Raw genomic sequence first — 11,767 nt, 5'->3', positions numbered from 1 at the left:
CTACTACTACTACTACTACTACTACTACTACTACTACTACTACTACTACTAACTTGATATTAGAGTGCCAAATTGCAAGTAAGGGCTCCATAAATTAGGGCTAACTAGAGAAGAAATCGAAGCACAAGAAAAGGAGTTTAGGGGGGGCTGCAGGTAAGCGAGTTAATTGGATATGCTGATTGGAATTGGATATTCAAGAAAAGAGGCTGACATTAATTTCTGTCCAGACATAGCTGTAATTTAAAGGAAAGGTACTAATAGGGTTACTATTTCATTCTCATTTCAACTGGAGGACTGGACACTAAATCTCTGCTGGATTTTCCCTCACACACTCCTGCCCCAAAGGCAGCCCTGATAAACTGAGTTTTACCCCCCAGGTAAGGCCCCCCAAAATTAAGTTCTGAGTTTACTGTTGTACTCAAGAAATAGGAGAATGTCCCACTTTGAACTTGGGATCCTAAAGGGGGAAGAGCGGATGAGGGGGAAATGTGGACTTTTAGATGACCCATCTACTCTGTTCAGCGGCAAGGGCAGCTATGTTTGCCCCGTATTAGCCCCTCTTCAGAGAATTCAGGCTCCAGCTGTGAATCTCAGTTACGCCACTCTCCAGCTGTGTGATCTCGGGAGGGTCGCCTAACGCTCCTGTGCCTCTGAGTTTTTATCTATAAAATGGGATTAAAAATAGTATTTACCTCAGGAATGCTTGGAAATGTTCAATGAGATCATTTTTGTAGCACTGTGGTAGCTATTATTAAATTCTTTAGGTGAAAAGAACCTTTCAAAATCCAAGTCTATCCTACTGCCTTCAGGCCGGGCCAAATTTAACCATGAAGCAAAAGGGGTTATCCTGGGTTTAAAACCCTCCTGAAGAGATTATAGTCTCCTATAGTCACCCATTCTATAGTAAAGTCTCCAGTTCTTACTAGAGCTAGACTAAATGTCCTTGTGTCAGTTTAGTGGCTCACACCTGTAATCCTAGCACTTTGCGGGGCTGAGGGGGGAGGATCACTTGAGCTCAAGAGTTTGAGACCAGCCTGGGCAACATAGCGAGACCCTGTCTCCCCTCAAGAAATTAAAAAGTAGCCAGTTGTGGTGGTGCACACCTGTAGTCCCAGCTACTTGGGTGGCTGAGTAGGAGGATCGCTTGATCTCAGGAGCTCAAGGCCTCAGTGAGCCATTATTGCGCTACTGCATTCAGCCTGGGTGGCACAGAGTGAGACCCTGTCTCAAAATAAATAAGTAGTTTAGGCACATTTTGTCTTCTGCTGGTCTCAGTAAAGACTGTCACTCTCTTCTGTACCTTGTGCTACCTGGCTGCTGAGCCTTGTCCAAGCAAAATAGCCTGCATTTCCACCGAGGTCAAGTCTTCCCAGAAAAAGAAGTAGATCCCAAATAGAAAAACACACTCCAGTGCCTCATTTCACCTCTCCCTGTCACCTCCCTCCTCTGCCCCATCTCCAGTATCCTCTGCTGCCTGGTTGGATTTTGGGACCTGTGCAGCTTGGTGTTGGACTGCATATAACGGCTGGTTCAATTTATTGCTGTCACTTTGTGGGACACCATAGAATAGACTCAATTAGTTGGCTTTTAAAATCCCACTCTTCTTTTGGGACTCCTTGACACTCCCCTCACCACTGGCCATCCTGTTTCTGGCAAAGACAGAGGACAGCTTTGAAACCCAAAATTTCCTGTCCAAGACAGAGACATGCGAAGAATCACAGACTTGAACTGCATTAGCAGCCTTCTTCCTAGTCACTTCCAAGGCGTTCTCCCCATCAGCCATGTGCTTTCCTCTGGACTCCACCAGCTGGGGCTGGTTTGAACCCCAGTTCCACCATGGATTGGAAGCTTTGAATGGAAGAGTTTCGACAAGATTAGCTCCAGTAATATTTATAAGTCTATGATTCTCCTGTGATAGGTACCGAGCAGATTGCTTCTTCTAGTTATTCAGAGAGGAACACTGAGGCTCAAAGAGGTAACTCACCTAACAGTGTTCCATTAGGCAAAAATCAAGCCCCAGGGAAGAATAGAGTCAGAATGGAAACCCAGGATGCCTGAGGCCCAGACTTATACCCTGCACTCATTGGTGTGTTGCCTTAAGGGAGCAAAGGGGATCAAGGGAGGGGAAAGATCTCTGCTGCCCAGGGGATCTGCTGCCTTCTCTCTGCCAGCCCCTGCCCCACCTTTTTCTCCTTGACCTGGCCTCCTGGCCCCTACTTGCCATCTTCTCTGACACCCTGTAAGTGTCTTGAAAGCTGACTCAATCTTGGGGCAGATAGCATGGATCGGGGGTGAGTCAGGGAAGTCAGACTTCTTGGCCAATATCACCTTTCTCTCCAGGGATTTAGACTGAATGAAGTAGGATAGCTTAGTTCAGGTTCAGTACCAACAACATTTTCTGTTCTGGTTTGGTTTTAGCTCTGACATTTGAGACTTTATGTAGGTTTGATTCTGGCTTCAACTGGTTTATTAAAAGATTGGGGTTGCAGACAGGGAAAAAAATAAAAACCTTCAGATTAGGTCTCTGATTCAGTAAAACATTAATGGTTGGGATTGGTCATGACCGAATGCAGCAGAGTATGTGATGATAAGTTGTTTTTGGTTCAATTCCAGCTCTAATCTTGCCACGGGTACCATCTGGTCCCAGGGACCACAGAGGAAGGGCCATCACCATGGCATTCATTCTCTCTTCTGACTTGGTGTGCAGGCCTTGCTGAATCCACACAAGTGTTCAGGCTCTGGGAGAGGGTAGAGACAAACATGTAGGAAAAGGCAGATGAAGAATACTGAAGTGCCGTTAGCATGAAAATAGCGGACTATTCCAGCCAGCAGAGTGTTAACTGGCCTTCTGGGGCAGGAGATCCCAGACCAGGCTTGAGGGAGGGGCCTGGCTCTGCAGCTCCTGGGACCCAGCCCTGTAGCTGCTGGGACACAGTCAGCACCTTGAGGAGACTGAAATCTCCCTGGAGAGGAGTAGCTGTCACAGGGAGGGTGGGGGAAGCACTGAGACACTTTCTCTTTAGAGGAGGGGCAGAGTTCAGACTAAGGCAAGAAGCAGGGCCTGAAACCCCCATTTTATGGAGGCAGAAAACTGAGACCAGGCCAACCAGAAGTCATGACAATCGTGTCTGCCCTCTACCTCCTGCAACAGCCCAAGAACTTTTGTGACTAAAAGCTATGATTTTCTGTAAGAGTCTTACGGAAATGTGGGTCTGTCTATCTAAGGGAGAATGTCAAGGGGAACCATTTTAATTGTGGGGCGCTTTCCCAGACAGAGACCCTTGTTCTTCCTTCTGCTTGAATCTCCTAATCAGAATTGCTCCAGGTTCGAGGGTGGTGGCCTCAGCCCTGTAACACCACTGCTGACTCTTAGAGTCCCCTTGACCCTATGAAAATGAAACAAATGGTCTTCTAACAACATTTCTGGAAGGAGGGGCTTTACTGATAGATGACAAGGCAACAGCCTTGAACAGCAGGAAGCCCATTCACTAGGTAGAAAGAGGGCAAGAGTGGAGCTTAGGGGAAAGTCCCACAAGGGGAGTGATGAGGGATGGGAATGGCTGAGAAGAGTTTATTTGGTTCTATTGAGGTTACCTCCTCAAGTTCAGGCCCAGAAGCCTCCAATTCACCCAACAAAGCAGGCGAGGAGGAGAACATAGTGTCCTTGCCTCTAGACCCTGACCTACCATTTTCATCCCTGGGGTATAGGAACAAGGGCCTCATGCAAGAATCTGCTGTTTCTACCACCCGGGACTTCCGGGCCAGAGCTTCCCACCCCATGATGGACTCATGGTCTGTTTCCCACGCACCTCGAGTCCATCCCAACCCGACAGGTACAGACCAGTCCCTGGCTCAGGCCCCTCAAGTATGCAGATTCTTAGGACAGTAGAGAAATAGGAATGGAAGCTCTTCTCCCACTCCCCTAGCTCTGCAATCAGTAATGCTATTGGCCTTCCCCACTTGGCCAGTAAGAACTGAAAACACATCCATCCATCCATACTTGTGTACTTGTTGTGGCATCAGGCATTGAACTTGGCACTTGGGATGAATAAGTCATGGTGCCTTGGCCTGAGGAGCTCTCAGTGTGGTGGGGAGAAATAGGCAGAGGGAGAAGATGATGAAGGGCACAAGAGATAATCCAAAGGGTGTAAGGGAGAAGAAGCCTTAATCTTAAAATCTTCCAGAAAAAATGTCTTTTGACCTCACTTTGATTCAGCCCTAAGGAGTCTAGGATATGCTATCAGTTGGTGCACAGGTCATGTTCTTTCAACAAGCATTTCACAAGCGTTCCCTTTTATCCATCGCCGGCTGTGTTCCCAGCCACATGCTAGTCCTCAGAGGGTTATAAGATAAATAGAAAAGATATCCCTGCCTTCAAAATGTTGACAGCACTTACACACATCTGAAGCAATTAGAGAACAATTCGAGTAGGTAGTCAATACATGTTAGCTAGTACATATACAATAAACAAATCAATTGATTATAATCCTAGGACAAAATGTCTGGCAAAAAAAAAAAAAAAAAAAGGCATCAAAGTGGGAGCAATTAATTAGCCATTTCAGAGGATGGGGAAGGCTTCATGGAGGAGGTGGGGCTTGAGCTAGAGATGGACAGTGAAAACAGGCTGGGGTCATGAATATTGGTCAGCAGTCAGCTACTATGCTGGAAGCAAAAAACTAGAAAAACTGGAGGTGGGGCACATTCAGACCAAGGGGTCCCTGCCACCAACTTTTTGTATGACCTTAGGGACCTCTTTCCTTTGAGGTCAGCATTCAATATAGGGGCCTAGATAGTACTTCTCAAACCCTTGTAATAACAGCATCAGCATCAGCTGGGGAATTTATTAGAAATGTACATTCTCAGCCCACTGAGTCAGAAATCCTGGGGGTGGGCCTTGCAGTACATTCTACCAAACCCTCCAGGTGATTCCGAGGACATACCAGTGTGAGAATTGCAGGACTACCTCGCTGCTTCTCGACCCTGGCTGCTCATTAAATTCACCTGGGGAGCTTTTAAGTCAAAGAAGATGCCTGGGCCCCACCCACAGAGATTGTGATTAATGGATGTAGCCCTGGCATTCATATTTTTTAAGGTTCCCCAGATGATTCTAATGTGCAGCGAGGGCTGAGAAGCACTGGACTAGATGACATCTCAGTCCTTTCTGACTTATTTTGCTAGGATGGGCTCGGAGAAGCTAAGCCAGGATTCCTGGCTCCCCACATCTCACAGGGTGGATTTGTGGACAGTCAGGGCATATGTTTGGGGGCTGAAAGACCCTCCTGGGATCCAAAAATCTTTAATCTCTTAATGAGCAGCTTTTTGATGATTTATATAAATTGTTCACCATTCCTTCATACTTGTCTGAGGCTAAGATACTGTGAACAGATGTTGACTTTCCCATCCCAGCCACCATGAAGGAGTGTGCATCAGCACACACTCACTTACACACACATACAATACACAGTGCTATAAATAGATGTACATGCACACAAGAATAACTGCGTAGGGATATTCAAAATCATTCCCAAGGGTGTATATGCACACACAAATAAATCCACTGTCAGAAATCCCAGGCCCAGAACACTGAGACTGCCTGGGAAAGGATTCCTTTTGGTGGAAATTGGGCTATTTAAAAGAAGTGGCACTTCAGTCTATGGAGTAGTGATTGGGGGTTAGCAATGGTCTTCTGTAAGCTACCTGCTCTGGGAAGAGGCAGGTAGCCCACAGGGGGATACTGAGGGCAGATGCTGAGGACATCCTTGTTTCTCATACAGATTCGGGCCGATGGTCCCCCCTATGGTGGGGTCCAGTACGAGATGGTCTCTGTGCTCAAGGACGGAAGCCCCATCCTCCGGGACATGGCCTTCTCCATTGATCAGCGCTACCTGTACGTCATGTCTGAGAGACAGGTAAGTGCTAGCAGCCATCTCTCCTTTCCAAACTCCAAGAAACTGCTGATAATCTGTCACCTTTGTTCAGAAACTGTTCAGTCCAAGAAGAGAGACCTCTGGGCTTGTAGCACAGGGGCAGAGTCCCTGTAGGCTTTTGCAGGGAGCTAGAGAAAAGCAGCCGGGGGCCAGCCACTTCCCGGAGGCTTCACTCTAGGCCACAGCCCCTGTCTCAGCAAGTGATGAACAGCTCTGCAAGAACAGGCCAGACTGCGTGGAGCAGCTTGGTGTGATTAGGAGGTAGATTTACTGCTCTCAGGCCCACAGAGTCTGCAGCTCAAGGGAGCCAAAGAGGTGTAAATAATCCAGGCCTCCAGGCTGGGCCCACTCCTGGGAGAGGCAGACCCAAGATAGGGCCCCAGAAGGAAATAAAAATCTTGGCGTGAGTCTTAGACTGGTGCAGAGTATAAGCTGGTCAGCTCTGGGAAGCTGAAACCAGGCCTATGGAGGTGGGGAGCCCTGAGAAATAGACTTCCACCCTCTGTAGGGAAACAACTGAGCAAGTCTTCCACCCTCTGGGATGGATTGAGACTGTGTCTCCTGTGAATATGTGTGAGTAGAGAAAAGGCAAATGCAGAGAGAGCCATGGTGAAGGGAAAGAGAAGCAGGGAAGGCAGGGGATTCATGAGATCAATAGAGTCCCAGAAAGCTAAGCAAGGACCTTAGCCAAGCCTGGCACATTCCATTCATTCGGTCAGTGGGTTAATAGTTGTTCAGCAGCAGCAAGGGTCTTGTCATTTTTCTTAACAGGGTAAGTGAAATAAAGGTCAAAGAAATGAGGAAAAGGATTGCCAGTCTGTCCCAGCAGCTGAGAACACTGACTTTGGTAGAGCTGAAAGCCCAGAGAGCTTTCACCAGTTGCTTCCCAGGTCATGTCATTCTCAGAGAAATCTGCACGAGTTCCAATTCTGCAAGTTGATCAAACTTACCCTTTCCAGAGCTCTCCTTACCTCCTTTCTTTTCGAATGTAAGAAGTCTGAATCAGGGGATGAGGGATGAGCGGAAGAAGTAAGGAAGAGACAAGTGTGCACACAACAGCATTAAGGGAAGCAGTGATGCAGTTCTGACTTGAAAATTAGTTCTTGAGGACAGATGACGTAAATCATATGATAATTGCATGCAAATTACATCCAGAGCCTCTTGAATCCACCTGTCTTTTTCACCTTCTTTCATGTGGCCTCTGCAGTTGAAGTATAAACAGGTCCAGATGGGAATTTCGTGGATCTGCAGACAGCTTTGCCTAACCTAGAGTGGGTAAGACAGTCTTGGAAATAAACACTGACCTATCACTCCAATGAAACAGTCAGTGGGCCTAAAAAGAACTATTCCTGGGCACATATTTATTGGGAACAAAGTGCTGGGAATCATCAAAATGAATGAGACTTAGTCACTACCTTTAGTTGATTGCACCTAACAAGAGAGAGACAGGTTCTCAAATAGCCCAATAACATAAGATTGAATTCTATACATGCTCTTTTATCCTGTTCTTCTTTAAGGGAAAATATTATTTGTTTAGTAAAAATGGTGGATGCTTGTGATACAAATTCAAGCAATGCATACAGAAAAGAAGACAGCAGAAGGTCACTAAGTCTCACTACCCAAAATATAACACCATGTTAACATTTGGTGAGCACCATTCCAGGACTTATGCAGAAATAGATACAGATAAAAGGACCGATGGGTAGATGATGACCTATATAGGTAGATAAAATGATGGGCAGAGATTGAATAGATGCACATTTTATGCAATATTTTTAAGAGGCACTGTGTGTAGCAGAGGACCAGGCAGGTAGCTGTGGGTAAGAGCTTTCTTAGATTCTCTGAGCCCAGCAAAGTGGGAAAGAAGAAGTGACCAATGAGACCTTAGTGGGACCGAGAAGGTACCAAGGCATACATTTTAGCTGCATATCTTTTTATCCAATGAGACACTTTCTGAAAATCCATCCGAAATGTAACCAAAGAAGAGGGGCTGGGTCAAGGTTGGAGGCGGATGAGTGGGTTTCAGAGAGTATAGTCACCTCCTAGATCCATATCTGATGCCATCTCTGAGAGCATCAGCCTGGCCACACCAAGTGTCCACATAGCTTATCTGTAAATATCCCTCCTCTGTCCCACCTTCTGCTTCAGGTACCCAGTTCTTGTTACAATCTGCACCAAACAGAGGGATTTAGCAGTAGCCAGCCACAATGAGCAGAGATAGGAAGAACTTAGGTTTCATGCCATGGACTGCCTCTGGTCAAGTGAGATATTAGTAGGGGGAGCTCCCTGTAGCAGGTGGAGCTGTGATTAGGAGGCAAAGTCTAAGGAGGATTTGTGGTGGAGCTCTGAGACCTGTCACCTGGAGAGCTGTGAATTATGTAGAAATAGGTAGCCAGGTGACTTCACCAGGGGCTGAGTCCAAAGATGAAAGCCAAGAACAGCTCAGGAGGCCCATCTGTCTGAGGCTGGCTGTGAGTTAAGTACTCACAGACAGCTCAGATGTCTTCAAGGAAGCAGTTGAATGTGTGGCAGGAGAATAATCTGTAAAAATGAAGCCAGATGTCCTGGGTTCTAGTCCAGCTTGTGCTATCACTGATAGTAGAATCCTCTGACAGCTTCAGCTCCTCTTTTATAGCTGAGAGGAATTGCATCAGATAACAGGCTTGTCTCTGAAGTCCACGGGTCTGATTTGGACTTCATTTCACCATTCTCTATCTGAGTGGCCTTACACAAGTCACTTAACCTCAGTGTTCTCACACAAGGTCAGTGTGAGGCTCAACTGAGATAACAAATGGGGAATTTCTTTTTATATTGCCTCACATGCCACATTCTATATGGCCCCTTCTAACTCTCATGCCTCATGATCCCATTTCTCAGGAGTATGGAGATGGTGTGTGATGAGGAGGGGACAGGGGGACATGACACAGCCAGTCATCCTCAGCCTGAGCCAGGAGATCTGTGTTCTAGGCCTGGCCCCACCTCTGACTTCAAGGGTGACCTGGGCCCTCAAATTCTCAGGGTCTCAGTTTCCTCATCTTTAAAGATGGAGATTATAAATCTAACTCTAAAGTCTCTTTCAGATCTTACAGAAATTTGTTTAAGGGCCTAGGACTGGGACTCTGCTCTGTCTCTCTCCAGAAGATGATACCAAAAGCACAAGAGATGGGCTTGAGACTAAACCAAAAGCACAGTGTTCTCTTTTTCAATTTTAATTTTAAAATTTTTTTATTTTGTTTTGTTTTTGAGACAGAGTCTCACTATCGCTCCGTCACCCAGGATGCAGTGCAGTGGCGTGACCTCAGCTCACTGCAACCTCCGCTTCCCGGGTTAAAGTGATTCTCCTGCCTCAGCCTCCTAAGTAGCTGGGATTACAGGTGCGTGCCACCACACCCGGCTAATTTTTGTATTTTTAGTAGAGATGAAGTTTTGCCATGTTGGCCAGGCTGCTCTCAGACTCCTGACCTCAAGTGATCCACTCACCTCGGCCTCCCAAAGTGCTGGGATTACAGGCATGAACCACCGTGCCCAGCCAATTTAAAAATTTTTGTAGAAATAGAGATGGGGTTTCACCATGTTGCCCAGGCTGGTCTTGAACTCCTGGGCTCAAGCGAAAGGTCCACCTCGGCCTCCCAAAGTCCTGGGATTACAAGCGTGCGCCACCACGCCCAGTACAGTGTTCTTAAGGAGAGATTTATGAGGCCACGTGTGCTCATATGAGCATCTTTCCTGAAGGGTGAACACTGTGGAGAAAGCTGGAATGCTCGTTTGGTTATGGATATGCGCAGATGCTCTTCAACTTACAATGGGGTTACCTCCCAGTCAAGCCACTGTAGGTTGAAAATATTGTAAGTCAAATACATGTTTAATACACCTGACCTACCAAGCATCATAGCTTAGCCTCACCTACCTTAAACATGCTCAGAACACTTACCTTCACTTACAGTTGGGCAAAATCATCTAACACAAAGCCAACTTTATAATTAAGTGTTGAAAATCTCATGTAATGCATTGAAGATTGTACTGAAGGTGAAGGAGAGAGTGGTTGCATGGGTACTTGAAGTACAATTTCTATTAAATGTGCATTGCTTTCACACCACTGTAAAGTCAAAAAATCATAAGTTGAATCATTGTAAACTAGGACTGTCTATATTCCTACTTGTAGGCAGCAATTTAAGACTTTCGAGTTCTCTAAAAGTCCTAAGACCTTTTAAGACATCATGGGAATGGGTTTTTCATCATTTCACTTTAAAACAAATCTCTGGGCAACCTGTCTTACACTCTGCCCCCAACCCTTGCCACTCTGTTCCCCCACCCCTCCTCCAAACATGACACATGTCATATTCTTGGGGCCGTGACAGTGGAACACATGGTGAGAGTCATACCAAGTTTCTGGTCTTACATTCTGCCTAGAGAGGTTTTCATCTCCCCACAGAGCTAGAACAATCCAATATAGCACTCATGGGTTCTCTCTCATTCTCAATTAATTAATTAAATGTAATTAAGAAATAGGACTAGTAAGTGTTGGGTCGTTAGTGTCACTGCCTAACAAGTCAATGTTAATGTACTGTTAATAGATCTAAGACTGGCCAGTCCCAGGGGAAAATTTGGGAACTGATTCCCCAATCCTGTTAATTGGCCAGGTGCTCCACTGAGAGGATGCCTGGCTCTTTCCTAGAAAGTCTGCCCCAGCTTCACTGACAGCGAATCAGCAGACATTATGGGCATGCATACAGGTTGCTCCCATATCCTCAGTGTCTAATGGAAGTCAGACAGCGAGTCCAGGGAAAATCAGGCTATGAGCCAAGTGAAAAACCAAGCAACAAGATGAAAAGAAACTTGATAGCCCCAGTTTTCACCCAACTTGTCAGGCTGGCCACTCCCAGAAAAGGAGTATAACTCTATACACAGGGTGGATGGGAAAAGAGTATAGGGATGGAAGCAATTATTCTATTTTATACTTTAATTAGTTTGAATTAACAGAGGGAATAGAGGCATAAAATGATCCAGCGAAGGGTGAAATGGAAAAAGGGAGTCACAGTGGAGAATGGCTCCGTACAGACTGGAAAGGGCCTCGGGAACAGCAGAAAGGATGGTGATGGGTGTGTGTGTGTGTTTGGAGTGGGTGGTGGGGCATGGGATTCTGTTCTCTTATTTCAAGGCCTGGAGAGGCAAAATAGCATAGATGTTAAGAGCCAGGCCATGGGAGTCAGGCTAACCTCCATTCCACAGACACTTACTAAGTACATTGTTTTGATAACGTTATTCAACTTCTCTAAACCTCAATTTTTTCATCTGTGTAATGGGCCTAATGCAATTGTTGTGAGGATTGAGAGAATGTATATAAATCACCTAGTGTCATGTCTGACACATAGTGTTTTCAATAAGTGGTGGTAATTACTATTACTAGTGTTATTCTTAGAACTTCTTTGGAGTTTCAGAAAGGTCTAGAAACATCTCCACCACAAATTATGGCTGGCACAGAATTCCCAGTTTCAGGCAGTGGCCTCCAACTGCCATTCCTCCTGCTTCCTCCCAAGCACTGCCTCAGAAACCTCTGGCCCGGCCAAATGACAGCACTGGGCTAAGTCTCTCATAATCTGGTATTTATTTTAAAAATCCAGGAATGTGCAGGGCAGACTAAACAGTCCTGCTCCCCTCAATACACAGGCAGGCAGCCCCAGGCCGATGTGTGAGGCCCAAAGGCCAGGATAGCAGGCATCTGTGGAGAGAAGGGAGGGGGACCCTGTGATCCTGGGGCTGCATGCGTGGACAACGGGCCAGAAAGGGAATACCTATGGGGCCTTTCATTTCTGGTTTCTCCAAGTAAGTAACAAAGTCTC

General features: G+C 46.2%; 1 protein-coding gene across 1 annotated transcript in view; it reads left to right on the top strand.

The window, feature by feature from the left end:
* PLXNA2 (plexin A2) overlaps positions 1–11,767 on the top strand; it is a 221,652-nt gene that overhangs the window by 95,481 nt on the left and 114,404 nt on the right. Inside the window, exon 4 of the mRNA XM_023198398.2 lies at positions 5,775–5,909. Within this exon, the coding sequence (XP_023054166.1) occupies positions 5,775–5,909 (135 nt within the window). The remainder of the gene's footprint in view (positions 1–5,774; positions 5,910–11,767) is intronic.

Source organism: Piliocolobus tephrosceles, chromosome 1, assembly GCF_002776525.5.
Source record: "Piliocolobus tephrosceles isolate RC106 chromosome 1, ASM277652v3, whole genome shotgun sequence".
NCBI lineage: Eukaryota > Metazoa > Chordata > Mammalia > Primates > Cercopithecidae > Piliocolobus > Piliocolobus tephrosceles.
The sequence above is the reverse complement of the archived record's forward strand: the minus strand, read 5'-3'. Positions and strand labels throughout refer to the sequence as shown.